This window comes from Neopsephotus bourkii, unplaced genomic scaffold (genome assembly GCF_033783945.1).
Source record: "Neopsephotus bourkii isolate Nb327-2 ecotype Australia unplaced genomic scaffold, CSIRO-AGI_Nbou_v1 NB_42, whole genome shotgun sequence".
Classification (NCBI taxonomy): domain Eukaryota; kingdom Metazoa; phylum Chordata; class Aves; order Psittaciformes; family Psittacidae; genus Neopsephotus; species Neopsephotus bourkii.
This window is the reverse complement of record NW_026900559.1, coordinates 1,274,210-1,292,165: the sequence shown is the minus strand read 5'-3', so window position 1 is coordinate 1,292,165 and position 17,956 is coordinate 1,274,210. Positions and strand designations below refer to the sequence as shown.

General features: G+C 37.5%; 1 protein-coding gene across 2 annotated transcripts in view; it reads right to left on the bottom strand.

Annotated features, from left to right (window-relative positions):
• PPFIBP2 (PPFIA binding protein 2) overlaps positions 1-17,956 on the bottom strand; it is a 107,773-nt gene that overhangs the window by 72,109 nt on the left and 17,708 nt on the right. For both annotated transcript variants that reach the window (XM_061347284.1, XM_061347293.1), the window contains exon 2: positions 16,325-16,422. In XM_061347284.1, coding sequence (XP_061203268.1) covers positions 16,325-16,391 — 67 coding nt within the window. In that variant the 5' untranslated portion in view covers positions 16,392-16,422. The remainder of the gene's footprint in view (positions 1-16,324; positions 16,423-17,956) is intronic.

Here is a 17,956-nt window from a genome sequence, read left to right as displayed (position 1 = left end):
TTTTTTTTTCCCCTCCTCTTTTTTACAATTCATTGCCTCAGGTACGTAATAGACTGTACTCATGTCTTCATTCCTGTTCTCTCTGGCATAAACAATCACATTTTCCCCCTTCATAGAAGATTTTTTCTTAGGCTTTTGACCATCTCTATGTTGGACCCACACAGTATTCCTTAGAAGCCTGCATCATTGATCTGCGTGAGGGGATTATAATAATCTCTGTACTATTCTTTGTTTTACTCCTGTGTTCAACATAATTTACATCTTAGTTAAAAAAGGAACAGAAATCATCACCGGGCCTTTGAAAATTAGATTCTAAGTTATTTTCCTCAAGCAGATGTATCTAATTTGAAACCCAATGCTTAACTTCACTCAAAGCTTTCAGGAAAATTCTAAATATTAACTAGGTCTTCTTCAACCACTGCCTTAACGACACAAAGAATTCTGTCAGATCTGTGCAAAAAAACTGTGTGGTTTGAACTCTACTGTAGGATGTACATGGGTTGTTTGTTTTTGCTTTGTTTTTTATTATTATTGTTTTAAACAGTGCAAAACAATCCATAGAAATTTGTAAAGTTTTGCAAGGTCCAGTAGTAGGGATTTCTTTTTTTTTTTTTTAAAGCAACACTCATTTTCACTACTGAAGTATTACATATACCTCTTTTCAAACTTGGAATATTTGCTGTTTGGTCCTGCTGAATTCTGCTGCTTATGAGTTTATTTTAATACCTCAAGAGTGAGATCTCATCTTAATTTCTGGCTAAGACCATGCCCAAGATAAAGCTTCTTCAATATCAGGTGCTACAAAGACTGCTACACAAGACGATTTCACTTCATAAATCAACATCATCTTACTGAATTATTTCCTACCAAGGAGAGGATCATCTAACACTTGTGCTGGATTTGAGTATTCTAATCATAAAGAGAGATTTTCTTGTGTATTTCTTCTATACTCTCAGCTACTCATGTCAGCTTCGTTATTTCTGTTTATGCACTTGCCAATGCAGATTAATATTCAACTCTAGCAACTAAAGACAGCAGATTTAAAAACTGTGTAAGAGCCATTTGGGTCATATAACCTCTTAACTCTTTTCATTTATCCAGAGTGCTTCACTACTCATTTTTCAAAACAGATACACACACAAAGTAGCATTGATGCTACTTTTAAAGATCCAGCTTCCAGGTTGGGCAGAGTCTTGGGTGGCATGGTTTAGTGGGAGGTGTCCCTGCCCATGGCAGGGGGGTTGGAACTTGATGATCTTAAGGTCCTTTCCAACCCTAACTGTTCTGTGATTCTGTGATTATTGTGATTAGGACTTTTAAACGAGTTTTCTCACTCTTTCTTTTGAAAAACTCCATGCTAATTTTTCCTGTCTTTTTGCTTAGCAAGTACTTCTCACACCAGAACCACAGACGGGATACAAATTTACTTCATAATCAGCTTTGGTAGCTACTCCTTCAATGAACTGACAACTTAAAATAAAGGCAGAATGGGAAAAACTTAATGGAGCATTCTGTTACAGCATTCTTCATGTTATTTATGAGCATACTTTTTATATACAGACAAGACAGAAACAAGCAAACAGAAATCCACACAATCCAAACCAACCACACACTTTCAGGACCACAACCATTCCTTTAATTGTGAAATAAAAGCCATAATCGTTAAGCTGAAGCTGAATAGAGATGTAAATCAATTGTTCAGGAGTTCAATCATACTTGGTAGGTAGCTTACACAGCCAAATACATAGCCATACCATACACACCACTGTAACTTTCTTGACAGCATTGGCAACATCTTCCCTCACCAGTCTAAATGCCTCACTATGTATCGTATCACATCTTGCCTCCATCCTTAGATTATCATGGCTACAACATTACTGGTAATGTCTACCTTCTACAGAAGGTAATTTAAAATTCTGTAGGAAAACTCAATCACAATGAAATTCACACATTTGGGCATGTCTTCATTTGATTTGCCTCTACCAAAACACTAGTGGAAGAAAACATACATGCACACTCTTTAATCTTGGCAAGCGGAAGAACTGCTGCCCTTGAGAAACGCAGTTTTATAAATGTAAAACATCTGAAGTGCTGGAGTACAGGAAGGGACATCCAGGGATTATATGTTCTGTGATTTCCTGAGACTGGGCATACTCGATATGCATGCTTCATTCATCCTAAACTCTTCAACTGACTGTTCAGACTGTTCAGCCACCTCAAAGTCTCTCATTTTACACAGTAGTGGAAGGTCATAATTTCTCAGAACTCTCAAGAACTGGGTCCATATGCAAGGCCTACATGCCAAGTTTCCACAGTTGTAATCTAAGGTGGGTCTTGACAACAGTCCTGTCCTGTGTAGGGACGTTTGGAAGGTGGTAATGTGTTTTTACCAGGAAAGAGTATCAGCTTGACATCTCATGATTGAGGCAGTCAATTCAAGAACTTTCAGGTGTTCTTTTACTGCTACTTTCCTGCCTCAAGTTCTGCTCCATTTAATTTTGCATGAAATAAGAAATAAAATGAAACCTGAAGAAGGAAATATTTTTCTGTTCGTTGCTAAGAAAAACAGGGCGCAACAAATTAAAATTATCAAAGACATCCTTATGGCAAACTCATGTTCCCTAAATTACCTAACAACACACAAAAGCTGGTATATCTTACAACTTACCATATACCTATGACTGGGAATTAATTTTGAGCGTAAACAGTACAGGATTTTAAATTGAAGATGACAATAAAGGCACTTGGAAATTGTCTTAGCTAGTAACAGTAAACAGCACAGTATTTGTTTCCTTACATGAATAAAGATGTAATGATCTTACAAGTCTGTAAATTCCTATATGCACTAGTTCCATTAAACCTTGAAAAGCAAAACATCTCTGATTAATACTAATTAAAGCTAAATGAAGGAAGTAGAGACTGAAAAGCTCAACTTAATTAATTATTTTAAATCTTTCAACTGATGTTATTATCCATGAAAGAATTTTTTTTTAATGTATATCTATATCTCAATACATCAGTACTATTCAAGGTTTGTATTTAGAATTTTAAAAGCAGGCACTGTTGAGAGAAGAATGTACCTGTGTTTGATACTAGCAGAAAGACAAACAAAAACCAAACCGTATCTGTACTCTTACCATGCTGAGTATATACCAGGCATAATTCTTAGATATGCTGAAGATTCTAGTCTTCAGCAATTAAAATTGCACTAGTTTCAAATAACTGGGATCACAAATATTAAGGAGGGACTTAAAAGTGCTTTGTTTGGCTGGACAGGGGCCAGAGTACTCAAATCAACAGAGGTTACAAAGCTCTCCCATGAGTAACTCTCCTTGTCCAGAACAGGAACTACCCAGATCTCAGTGCATCACTAAGAGAAAATGACCTCCCCATCAAATACACTCCTCCACTGTGAAATTAATTTTAAACTTGTTTGCTATGGGTTGTACTGTAGTACCATCTATGATCCTGGCTGAAACAGAAAACAAAGAATTCCTCTGAAAACAACTAATGCACTTTATACTAGATAAAGAAATACAGAAATGAAGTTTAACTCGGCATTTAAACTTAGAAAGCTTCCTAGTTTAATGCCTAAATTCAAATCAATCACAGGCTTGCTTCTCTTGTTTGCTATCCATGTAGGTTCATGATAAGTAGGATATATACTGCTCACCAGAAGAACACACCTTGAAAAACAGAAGTAAAAGGGCACAGGAGTAAATAATTATAATTATATTTCTTTTCATTAGTTTAAGCCTTTAAATCATCATGCTGCAAAACACTTTTAGCACCAGAGAGTAAGAATTTTGCAGATTAATGCAAAAAGGAGATTCCACAGTGCAAACAGAACACTACATGTTACCAGTATACTCTGCCAACAATAATTAATTTGTATGCAGTTTTATTATAGACAGCTGAAGTGGGGAAGAATGTGTTTCAAGTATGAGAATTTTACAGATACCCAGGAAAAATAAGAGCAGTTTTGAACTCTTGCAAAAAGACCAATTTTGTATAGTCTTGAACAAGTCACAATCTTTCTCTCCCTCATTTTTTTCCAGGGGTAAACAGGACAAAGGGGAATCTTTTGTCATTATGTTTATATAATACTCAACACCATGGTTTCCTAGAGCACTACTGGAACACAATTAATCATCATAAATGTCCACCTTAGAGGAGTAGGAAAGGAAGAAAGAAAGGGAAAAGAAATATTGGAACTAAGACATTCCAAGCAGCTCAATTCCGACTTCCACATAAAGACAGAGAGTGAATGAAGGATGCTAAACAATGCTGCCCTGTACATGCACAGAATAAAGAACAACATTAAGTAATAAAGAAAGAAAAACCACTTGTAAGTTACACATTTCCTACACCCTGACCATGCAAGCACATTTTCAGTTCAAAGTTCCTTGCAATTAGCTGAATGGCTTCAAAGAAACATTCCTTTTGGGCAAATACATAACGTCTTCAGAAAACCACACTACTGGTGGCTTACAAAATAAATTACTAAGCAGAAGAAAAGCAGAAAGCCTTGCCAGCTGAAAATCAGCTCTCCTCAGCTAATACTCCATACATTCATCCATCACCCAACTCTCATCACTTGTAGCAGTAGATCCTGTTTCTGATCTCTCGCCCTTCCTTGTATTTTAACTTCCGACCACCTGCATTCACTCTTATTAGCTCATTATTTTTGTTCTAAAACTGGCTGAGTTTTGGAAAAAAAAAAAATCTGGTAAGACACAGCTCAACCATCAGTGGTTAAAAAAAGATTTTCCTAAAACTGCTGACTCCTTTAGTCCAGAACAGCAAAAATCCAACAAAAGCCCCACAACAAAACCCAAAAGTTACTTCTATGCTGGGGTAAGGATGACTTCATAGAAAGCTGAACTAATCAAGGGTAACAATTTTGAAATATGACCAACAGTGGTTCAGAATAAAATTACAAGCATACATTTTCTCTGGCCTTTGAGTCCATCATTACACTGCTAGAGAACTTTGTTTTTTTACCTTAGTTTTTACTCAGTAAGCATACAGGTTGTCCAAGTTCTTCCTCTCTCCTTCAAGACTACAGAGTGTAATTTTCTTTGAAGAACAAGTCTCTTTTTCCTCATGAAGACAGTCTTGAAAATGTGAATTTATGTAAACTAGCAGTAAGGTCCAGATGGGACATAATTCAGCCTGCTTGTTCCTAAGCCTACTGTCAAAGGAATGAAGTAGCAGCTCACACAATCCTTTCCTCTAATACTGCAATGCAAAATACATCACAACTGGTGTGTTTTGAATCATAGCTCATATTAGCTTCTCCTCAAATCTCTGCTTTTAGATCTTTAACTACAGGGAACAACTGTTAAGCTGGATTAGCAGGAAGTCCTAGGAAAAAACTTCCAAGGCTTTTTAGAAACTTTAATGACCACATTCAGATGCAAGTTTCAAGAAGCTCAGATCACTTTCAACTGAGCTTTATTTACAACCACACATGGAGTCCTTGAGACAAATTTCAAGAACTGTCTATAATTTCTATGCAAATTATGCAATTACTCAACCTTTTTCCTTTTACATGCTTACAGACTAAACTGTGATGTGCAGCACATTAGGTATTGTACACTCAGCTACAACAAAAAGATCTCTCCTATCCAGAAACACAGGCTAAGCAGCCTCACAGCTGGTGAAAAAAAGATGATGGATTATGCAGCTATGATGGAGATTTGAGTCTCCATTGCACAGGAAAAACAGGACCAACACATTAAAGAAGAACAAATATTTGCACCCATTCTCTCTTTTTTATTTACACACAAATATAAGTGAATTTAGGGCCTGTGAAACCAGTAGTCTAACTAATACAGCATTGTGAGATAACAAATACCTCTTTTTAGTACAAAATCTGTAACAGTTTGTAGTAAGCTACCGGTAACATCAATACAGTTTCATGAAAAATGAATCTCTGAAAGCATAGGGAAAAGAACATTCAGTTTGTGAGTAAATAAAGGCATCTTGTTTTATAAAAATTACACTATTTTTAAAAAGACTCCTTCAGATCCACCTCATTGCCTTAAAGTAGGAAGTTGAGAAGCTCTGATTTTAAATTTAACGAATGTTAAATTTAAACATTTTATGTTTCATAAAACTTGTTTAAATTTAGATCTTAGAAATCCATTCAGTAGCCTGTGAAAGAATTGACTCATGTACTGAAAAACAGATCACATCATATAAACCACAAAAGAACCTTTGTCTCTCAGATTTTCAATCCTATGGCGTTATGGCCATTATGGTTAAACTGCCTCCCTTTGCTGCATGTTATATCTGAACCTATTTACAATTCTTTTTTTCCTCCCACCCTTTTTTCAAAACTTAATACAAATACCTATGGTTTATGGTTTTTATTTTGCACAAACACAATGCAGTACTGCATTTTGGCAAGCTGATGTAGGTGTCTAGGTCATGACTTCTTGTTGCTTTATACCAACAGAACTGTTTATCTATAGTCAGAAATAGAGAATTTCAAGTAGCACATTTCAACTGCAAAGCTCTCTCCATTTTAAATTAGATTTAACACATTTTCAAGAAAACTAATTTTGTTGTTTTGCTGAAAAGGCAGGAACACATTCAAGAGAAGTAAGACACCCACTTGATCACTAGGTCAATATTTAACTTGAACCTTCAAAGGACAATTTTGTCCTAGACAAAACAATTTTAAATGCCTATTTTTGTAAAAGATCATAAAGTGTTTATAACAAATTCTCAAGGCTTTCAGCTCCATAAGATTCTTTACTACTGTTCTGTTTACAGAGGGAATCCATCAGTACCACAAACAAGATTCAGAAAGTCTTCAAACTTGTGCTCAGAGCCCCACTATCTCTAAGAAAATATGCTTAGGATAGTACGAGTATGGGAAACATGTTTCAGGACAGTAGCACAAATAGCTATAGTGCTTAACCTTTCTCAAGGTTAGGCACTCAAAATTGAGGAAATTCCAGACTTCAGGTTGCTCTGGCAATGTGGAATAAGGAATGCATTGACAAAGCCATCCATGTGCAGTCAACCTTCAAATTGCCATGATTTTCACAGGCTTTTAAAATACATGTCAAAATTGCACCTGAAAAGTTATGCCAGGTCTTAACTTGAAGTCTACATCGTACAACATATATTACCAGATGGCTGCAGTGGCTATTCAAGTGTGTGCATGGTTTGTGAGGCCATGTCTGAGATATTAACAAACTTAAAAGAAAAACCACAGATAGACAGTGTGAAAAAATATGGACTAAATAAATAGAAAGACCATGAAATGCTTTATCTTTAAATTTATAAAAGATTTTAGATTGTTATAAATCTGTTACTGCTGATGACATCTAAGGAATTAACTAATTAGCTTTTCCAAAGTGTCAAGTTAATTAGCATGAAGCTAATTGTCAGCACCTAACAAGCTATAAGAAGTGTTATAAAATAAATGTTGAACTACAAATTATAAACCCTAAAAATTTGTGTTAAGCGTTTATATTTTCCGCTTTAATGTCCAGAATGGTTCAAGGTCACCATTTGTATCCCCTCCCCCCCCCCCACCTCTTCCATATTCGTGTCACATAATTTTCTGCAACTGTTATGCCAGGAAGTTATCTATTTCTCTATCACAGAATCATAGAATAGTTAGGGTTGGAAAGGACCTTAAGATCATCAAGTTCCAACCCCCTGCCATGGGCAGGAACACCTCGCACTAAACCATATCACCCAAGGCCTTGTCCAACCTGGACTTGAACACTGCCACGGATGGAGCATTCACAACCTCCCTGGGCAAAGACCTGCTTTCAAGTAATTTACTATATAATTTCCTTTTCCATATCTCTATTGTAACTCTACTGAGATCTATTCATAAATACATTCTACCTAATGGTTTCAAAAAGCCACTATATACCTTGTGTAGTACACTTCACAAATAATCACATTAATTAATGCATAGGAGCTGGTGAATGAAATTGCTAAGCCGCTGGCCATCATATTTGAAAAATCATGGCAGTCAGGTGAAGTTCCCAACAACTGGAAAAAGGGAAATATAACCCCCATTTTCAAGAAGGGGAAAATGGATGACACAGGGAATTACAGACCAGTCAGTCTCACCTCTGCATCTGGCAAAATCTTGGAGCAGATTCTCCGGGAAGGCATGCTAAGGCACATGAAAACCAACAAGGTGCTTGGTGACAGCCACCATGGCTTCACTAAGGGGAAATCCTGCCTGACCAATTTGGAGGCCTTCTATGATTGGGGCTACAGAACAGAAGGACAGGGGTAAAGCAGTTGATGTCATCTACCTGGACCTGTGTAAAGCGTTTGACACTGTCCCACACGACATCCTTGTCTCTAAATTGGAGAGACATCAATTTGATGGATGGAACACTCTGTGGATAAAGAACTGGCTGGATTGCCACACACAAAGAGTTGTGGTCAATGGCTCAGTGTCCAGCTGGAGACCAGTTACGAGTGGTGTCCCTCAGGGATCGGTGTTGGGACCGGTCTTGTTCAACATCTTTGTCGCTGACATGGACAGTGGGATTGAGTGCGCCCTCAGCAAGTTTGCCGATGACACCAAGCTGTGTGGTTCGGTTGATACGCTGGAGGGAAGGAATGCCATCCAGAGGGACCTCGACACGCTTGTGAGGTGGGCTGATGCCAACCTCATGAAGTTTAACCATGCCAAGTGCAAGGTCCTACACCTGGGTCGGAGCAATCCCAGGCACAGCTACAGGCTGGGCAGAGAAGAGATCCAGAGCAGCCCTGCAGAGAAGCACTTGGAGGTTTTGGTCAATGAGAAACTGAACATGAGCCAGCTTCAGTGTGCACTTGCAGCCCAGAAAGCCAACCATATCCTAGGCTGCATCAAAAGAAGCGTGACCAGCAGGTTGAAGGAGGTGATCCTGCCCCTCTACTCTGCTCTCGTGAGACCTCACTTGGAGTATTGTGTGCAGTTCTGGTGTCCTCAACATAAAAAGGACATGAAACTGCTGGAACAAGTCCAGAGGAGGGCCACGAGGATGATCAGGGGACTGGAGCACCTCCCATATGAAGATAGGCTGAGAAAGCTGGGGCTGTTCAGCCTGGAGAAGAGAAGGCTGCATGGGGATCTCATAGCAGCCTTCCAGTACCTGAAGGGGACATATAGGGATGCTGGGGATAGACTCTTCATTAGGGACTGTAGTGATAGGACAAGGGGTAATGGGTTAAAACTTAGACAGGGGAAGTTTAGATTGGATATAAAGAAGAAATTCTTTCCTGTTAGGGTGCTGAGGCACTGGAATAGGTTGCCCAGGGAGGTTGTGAATGCCTTGGGTGGCATGGTTTAGTGTGAGGTGTCCCTGCCCATGGCAGGGGGGTTGGTATTTGATGATCTTAAGGTCTTTTCCACCCCTAACTATTCTGTGATTCTGTGATTCTATATCAGTAACAAGATAAGCAAGTGCTGTAGGTAGATTATTCCTTTTGTTCAGAAAAAAAGCCTAAATTATTGATTGGAAAAGAACAGAAAATGAAAAGGAAATACACTAATTATAACTGAAGCACAGCCTTGTAACACAATCACAGAATCACAGAATAATTAAGACTGAAAAGGACCTTACGATCATCTAGTTCTAACCCCCCGGCATGGGCTAGCACAATCACAATATTTTTAGAAAATACAAGAAAACCACCACAACTGTTGTTGTTCAGTTATTCTGATGTATATAGAATTTTCATTATGCTAATTAATCTGTTTCTCCCATTATTATTTCAACTATAACCTGTGCCAGTTCAGTGCTCTGAAATAAATGCTACAAAAATCTGTGTTAAAATTCTAAAAAGTTGTACACCTTTACTACAGAGCCTAAGTTTTTAACTGGAAAATACTGTGAAGCTTGAATAGGACATTAATGATAAAAATATAAAACCATCTGGAAGTATACAAATGAAAATGAAAAACAGAAGCTATTCTTTAGTCATTCTACGCAATCACAAGGGGCTCGTACTGCCCATCAGCTGCATGTCACTCAGGGTGCAGCTCAAGTAAGATCCACTCCACCCCACCCCAACACACACCACAAAAAATAGGATTAAGTGCTCTCTGTCTGGTCTGGACAATTTCAATCCCTTATGAAGAAGAACAGAGTTGTCTATCATCTTCTGTTAAAGTGCTGTGAGAGTAGTCCTTGCATTCTGAATGAATCCTCTGATGAGGTATCTGTGTGTTCATGGGTAAAGGATGAGGTCACTGAGAAATATTTTGATTTCCTGTTATTTTTTATAGGAACTTGGTGAAAACTGTAGTCCATAAAATCTGAACTTCATCCAAAGGGGTTCAAATAGAAATGTTAGTATGTTTTGTCCACTCCTGCATTTTTAGTCCAAGTTCTAATCATTTAACTAGAGGTGATTTAGTAATCTAACACATCCAGGAACATAGCATAGCTCTAGAACTTGAACTCTATGGATTTCATATTAAAATTATGATGGGGCAGAAAAAGAAAAGAAAAAATGAAGGAAACACCCCCCTTCCCCAACACACACACTGCTCCTCCTTCAAATTCTCGCAAGTAGATGCCATGAAGAAAATATATTAAACTTGAATTAAAATCCTGTTAATCTCTTATGCAAAATTTCCTCTAAAGGCCCATTTTTCAGCAAGGGTGAGCAAACTGGCTGGGTTTACAGCACACAGCTAAAGCAATGAACTGACCACCAGCATTCTGCCACCTCAGGAAAAGGGAATTTAAATATGCATACTTCCTGGACAACTTCTTCAAAGTTTTTAATTGTTTATATTTTTTAATCTCTCAGTACTAATGCTGAAAGAGCAGTAGACACCTACGCAATAACACGTTTATAACTTTCCCATTATTTTTCAGTAAGCAGTAATTGTAGGAACTGTTGTTAAAAGGAAACTCAATAATTACACTGATTAGTTGGCAAATTTGAAGACAGCGGCAGACGATAATATTGTGACAGGAGTTTGGTTATTGCTCACAAAAGGAAATCATTGATTTCCAGACTGTTGACAAACAGAAGCAGTTTGATACAAAATTAAAATAAAAAAATATTTTCATTCATAGGACATACTGCAAGGATAAAATAATCAAAATCTATAGTCATATAAAGAAACACATTTTAATAAATGGGTAAAAGCTGAGCAAAAGGGAAAGTAATGCTGTGGTTAACCCTCAGAGGGAAGCAACCTCAAATAAACAATGCATAGACAGATCTGACATATGGGTGCTTTCTTTAGAGAAAGCCTCTGTTTTGAGTGAAAGTCATTCTAGCTAATGGATGTCATGTTCATTGACAATCACATTAGTCCTTTTTGCTATTTTAGTCAATAAGACTAATCATCTAGCATGCCTAATTTATATAGCTATGAGGGTGGGTTATCAGTGCAGATGTACTGAAGCATAAAAGACTTGGGAACATTGACCTATCTGTAAAATTTGATCAAGCCCAATGAAATTCAATTTGTTAATTTTGCTTCACAATCCTACCCTCATGCACTTTAATACATTTTGTATTGCACTGAGATGCACAGTCTACAGTGAGACTTTTTATTTGGATTAATGAGAATCATGCATGAGCTATGTTAACATCTGGAGTAATGGACATGACTTTTAAAAATAGAAGGCTAAAAGTAGGAAGTAAATCTGTAAATACTTGTAACATGTATTTGCATGCCTAGTTCTTACCTTAAAGGACAAGACCACAATCTAATATTTTAACAATAACTACAGCTAAGAAAAAAAATCAGGACTGTTTTCTCATTAAACAGAGAGAATGCTGATTTTGCACGTGTATATATACACATACACGGAAGCTTCAAAATATATGCAAGTTACATATCTCTGGACTTCTCACTTCTTTAAAAGAGTAATTAATGATCATTTTGTGCCTAAAACAAAGGTTTCTGAAGCCAAGAGAAGAGCATAGCTCTTCTAGTACCCACTCAAGCCTCATCCCAAAGGAATTAACTTTTTCATCAGGTACATAAGGCTTCCAACAGTCATGAAGTTTAGCCTTTGTCTTTGAATCCAGTGCTGCCTAGAGATAGCCACAGAAGCTGGACACAGTGAACTGAAACATCAAAAGCTCTGAACAGTTGATTTTTGCTGTTTCCAGTTTACTCAACAGCAGCTACATTTGCACAGATGATTTGTCCAATATTTCCAGGTTTTACATATAAAACTGCAGTTATAAGACTCAGTCCTGGTTTGTTTCATGATAATCTTGCAGTCTTCCTCCTGAAGGAGTTTCCTATCTTGTCTGTTCTCTAACCAAACAGGATGAGAGAACATTCGTGTTTTACAGTCACTGCCCAAATTGCATACAAAAGCTTACTGGATTGAATTAAAGAGGATCAAACTAGAATAATTACTATGTTTCTCAATTTGAGACGAATTGGAATAATAACTGTGTGCAAGCATAGGCTCCAGCAGATATATTTAGCCCTTCAATCATACCAGAATATTTAACAAATAGTTCTGGAACACATGAACATTAGCTACAGGAGAATGTCTAGAACAGAATCATGGAATAGTTAGGGTTGGAAAGGACCTTAAGATTATCTAGTTCCAGCCCCACTTCCACGGACAGGGACACCTCACACTAGACCATGTTGTCCAAGATTCTGTCCAACCTGATCTCCAACACTGCCGAGGATGGAACATTTACCATTTCCTTGGGAAACCTGTTCCAGTGCCTCATCACCCCACAGTAAAAAAACTTGTTATATCTAACCCAAACTTCCCCTGTTTAAGTTTAAACCCACTACTGCTTGTCTTAGCACTACAGTCCCTAATGAAGAGTCCCTGCCCTGCATCTTTGTAGGCCCCTTTAAGATACTGGAAGGCTGCTATGAGGTCTCCACAAAGCCTTCTCTTCTCCAGGCTGAACAGCCCCAACTCTCTCAGCCTATCTTCATACGGCTGGAGCCTGGGAGGTGCTCCAGCCCACTTATCATCCTCATGGCCTTCCTCTGGACTTGCTCCAACAGCTTCATGTCCTCCTTATGTTGAGGACACCAGAACTGCACACAATACTCCAAGTGGGGTCTCACGAGAGTAGAGGGGCAGGATCACCTCCTTCGACCTGCTGGTCATGCACCTTTTGATGCAGCCCAGGATACAGTTGGCTTTCTGGGCTCCAAACGCACACTGAAGTCAGCTCATGTTCAGTTTCTCATTGACCAACACCCCCAAGTCCTTCTCTGCAGGGCTGCTCTGAATCACTTCTCTACCCAACCTGTAGCTGTGCCTGGGACTGCCGACCCACATGTGGATGATGCACTTTGCTCTGTTGAACTTCATAAGGCTGGCATTGGCTCACCTCTCAAGTGTGTCAAGGTCCCTCCGGATGGCTCCGGATAAGCCTCCAGCTTATCAACTGAACTCAACCTGTGTTAAAATGTATTATCTATTTCTAGTACTGGAAAATAATAAATAAATAAGGTAAACAACCTTCCCAACCAATCGAGCTTTTGCTTTATAACTAAAAGTAAAGGAATAAAACAATTTGATTTTTTTATTGGTACAGGTAGATATAATTCCAAAATCATACAGAAATATTCAGTTAACATTGATGTGACTTGACAGATGCATTGTCTGGGAAATACCTTGGTTCTTCTCCCATTAGATATCTTTATAGAAGCCTGTCTACCATATCATACTGAGTATCAGTGGATATTGGACTAAAAAAATATAAGTAATGTGAAGTCATAAAGTCAGCTCTCTAGAAGAGGTTGCCAATCTGCTCATGACTTATCCATGCACTGTGGAAACAAACTCTACATGCATCTAGCATGCCTGAATCTTTTTGTTTTAGAGCATGGACACCAATGCCAATACAAAACAGCTGTGAACGAGAAGTGTAATCTGCCAATTCAAACAGAATATTCCTTCCATCATTTGCTTCACTATGCCACCATCATGGGCAACAAAGTGTGTGTGAGGGGGGGGGGGGGTAAAAGCAATGCTCTTTGGAAGCCTGAAAAAATTTAATTCTATTCTTTATTTATCAAGATTAACCCTAAAATGTTATGGGCACAAACAATCTGAAAAAGAAGTGGGGAAAAGGAAAACAATATTAAAAACAAAACACCAAACCTGGCTTCTGACCTGAACCATTTTTCTGGCATGAAACTAGAAGAAATATGACTTTTTTTAGACAGTCATATACTGACATTTAATCAGTTATGCCACATATCACATGGCTATCTTTCCATACCATGGAAAAAGTACTCAATGCTAAACACCTGTTGTCTTACCCAGAATGAGCCTCACAACAAACATATTTCAGAGCTTACATTCATGGAAATACTGCTGAGTAGCAATGTTATCCTCTCAGTGGAAAAAGTGAGCTTGTAAATCTACAAAACTTTATTGAAGGGAATATGAAATGGCATTATCAGGTAAAACTTTCCTTTTTTTTTTACTCCTAAACAAAACATAGTACTGCTCAGAGAAGCAAGGCGACAGACCTGTTCGGTGAATACGTGGTGTCTTATGTTCATTAGAGGAGACACTGGACAATTTGAGATATGTTGGAAGCATGAATAACAGAAAAGATCTAATCATATTCCTATGGAATTTAAAAGCCCCTCAAAATCATCCCAAGTTTTCTAAACCTTTCCTTCAAGTGAAAGCATACCACAAAGCTCTGACAACTCCTGGAAGAAAATAAATGTCTAATCTGAAAATCAGTTTAAATAGAATATGTCTACTCTTTCCCTCTCTTGATTTTTCTGAAGAATTGAATCATCAGTGCATCATGATATCACCAATATGTGCTGGGCTACGCATAAATCATCACAGATGAGAGAGACTGAGTTAAAATTTCTGGATGTATGCAGGTGGTTTATGAGCAATTGTTTCATAGCATAATTAAAGGGACAGGGGCTTCTGTGTTCCTCTGGTTCTTTTATAGCACTCAACACAATCATAACCCTAGGTTTGCAATGGCTAAGAAATTATTTTGGATCCCTGGTTTACGAATTATGGTTTGGGACTGGCTGTTCTTGTTCTCTCTTTACATATCTGAGAGATATTCCAATGACTATCTGTTTGCGTGTTTTGCAAGAGGTTAAAGTCTTGTTTGAATAAGGTTTGCATTCAAAAAAAGAAGGGAGAAGGAAATGCATATCTAAATTTTCCTAATAGCCTAGAACTTGTTCCATTTGTGTGAAAACTTATTTGTGGAGTTATAGCCATCATATATTCACATTTACACTTTTGTGTATCTTTGCAGACTGTTAAAGCTTACACTTTTGGAATAAAGTGAAGACCCATATTTTAATGAGAAACAAAATATCTAGAGATCCTTTAAACTAAAAATCCTGAATAAGACTTCCTGCCTAAGCATGGTTACTCTAATAATTATATTTGAAGCTCTGTATTAATCTCTGGATAGAAAGCTTTACTAAAACAGCAGGAAGAAACACAACTGCAGCAAAAAAAGGCTGATGTCATCATCATTATGTAAAAAAAGTCTGAAGGCACATCATGGGTGTCACTATTTAAATTTATAAAGCTTCAGTGAATGCTTTCCCATTGTGCACAAGTGAGATCATTGCCCTACCCAGATACTTCTTTTAGGAGTATATACAGTATAGTGTGTGAGCACAAACCCCAAAGGTAAGAGTCCTAACCAGAGAAATCAACTTCTCTTCTTGGATGCTGTAATCTTGAGAGAAAAACTTTTAATTGCCTTACTATGACAGTACCAAAAGACAAACAATTCTGTCTTGCATAATATGCCTTTCTCATGGACAGCTGTGTAGAAGAAATTCGTAGCGCCATTCCAGAATATAAATTTTAAGATGAAGATACACCTTCTAACTCATTAGGCTGTGACGGTAATTAATCGCTAAGCTATTTTAAATACATACATAATAAACAAAATTATACTATTATATATACACATTTGTGTATATTTTATATACATCCATATTTTTGCATATCTATATGTGTGTGTTTGTGTAAAATATAGATATATACTATCCAGCTAACTGAAAACTATTTTCAAAGCACTCTGAAACAAAAAACTAAGTCATGCAATATGGAATGTGAATCAGAAGGTATTTAAGTTAGAGCACTAGAGCAAAGTTACTTCAATAGTCACAATGTCTGAGGTGGAATTGCATGTTTTCTTCCCTTATTTTACTTTACGTTTTCTTCATACAACTGGTTCAACTAGAGAAATCTGCGTGTTCCAGAGAACTTGGCAAATTGAGAATGATAATTAAAAAGTAAACAGGAAAACTGCAGGAGGGAAAAGCACAAACATAGCTAAATCTCTGAACAGTTTGGTGTAAAATAAAGCAATATTATACCTGCAATGATGTCATCCATCTGCTCCAACGCTGCTTCCAGCATATGACTAGCGTCAGAAGCCATCATCTGTGATTTCTTCAGTAGAAAGAATAAAGGTCTGAAAAGACAGATGAAACCATGTGCATTACACTAAATCAGACCTGTCTGTTACATTATAAAGTAAGTCACACAAGCAAAAGTCCACATTAGCAAAAACACAGCCAAAAATACAGTAATACAGAAAGTAAAAAACTTGTTCCCATGAACTGGGATTTATAAGGTTTTCATTCACTGTGGATTTTTTTTCTTTTTGACTGATTTTACTGAAACAAGGAAATGCAGATGGATATAAAACCAATCTCAAATACTGGAAGCTACAGATTCCCCAACGCTTCATCCTTAACAGTGATTTCCTAGATTCTAAGTTGTGTGCATTTCAACCTTTTGAACTGTGTGAGAAAAGGACTGACTAGGTTTCAATGCAGGAATAACAACACAGTGGAAAACGTGCTTAACCTATAAGCAGTGATAGCTGTCTGAAGAGTAAAGACAACACAGAAATTATTTTTACTTCTCCTTTCTATAACTTCATTCAATCTTCACATAACTTCTTTCATGACACTGAAAATACAGTTCTTTGTTCCAATAACGAAAATGCCCCAAGTATGAAGTTTCTGAAGTTACTGTTGCAAGGATTAAAGACACTCATGTTTCCATCTGACATTAAGGATTACAAAGAAAATCTTCCAAAATTAGCTGCTACTTGTTAGTTGGTGTTGCTGGACTCTTAGTCAAGTAACAGTCACTGTTGTCAACAGATGACATTTCAAAGGGGAAAATAATTTATGCTATCTGTTTCACTGCCAGTGAGAAAATCCTCCCTTAAATAAGGCCCTTTTGCACATCACTTCATCACTGAAGTATGAAACCAGTGCCCACGCAGAGATGAACAGGGATTGTACTTATGCATGATTTCTGCAGTGCTCTAACACACAAAACACTGACAAAGCCTTTAAAGGGTCACAGAATTATGATTTCTCTTCCATGAAGGGTGCAATTCAGTCTTTTGACATTCAGTCTTCTGATACGGCAAACTCAAAAACTGTGATTCAAAAGGGTTAGATTTTTGATAGCTTTCTAAGCACCACAAAGACCCCTACCTGACAATGGCTAGAGATAGCCTTCAACTAACACAGGTTGTAGGTAACTGTACGGGCCATGGTCGTATGTTTATGGGGCCAATTATCCCAGTGCCACTGAAATGGTATTAATCTGTATTTATCATGTGATTGCCTATGCTAAGAATTCAATTACTTTGAACTTAAACAAATATTACAATAATCTGTAATGGCAATTCACATAGATGAAAATATTTTTGTGTTCATCCAATGACAATTCAGACACTGGCCACAAGGACCAACAGCATGATTGGTAGCTAAACCACATACACATTCTCTCAGTTGGAGCCTGCCTAAACACTAGAACATAGAATCAGCAGTCAGAGGATAAAGTCAGCTTTAAAATAAAAATTTACACTTGTTTCACAGGGATCATCAGGAAAAAAAAATAAAATCCCTAAAAGTATACTCAAGGCTGACTCCAAATTACCACACTGTAAGAAATGTTCAATCGTAATAATAAGCCCAGTGCAA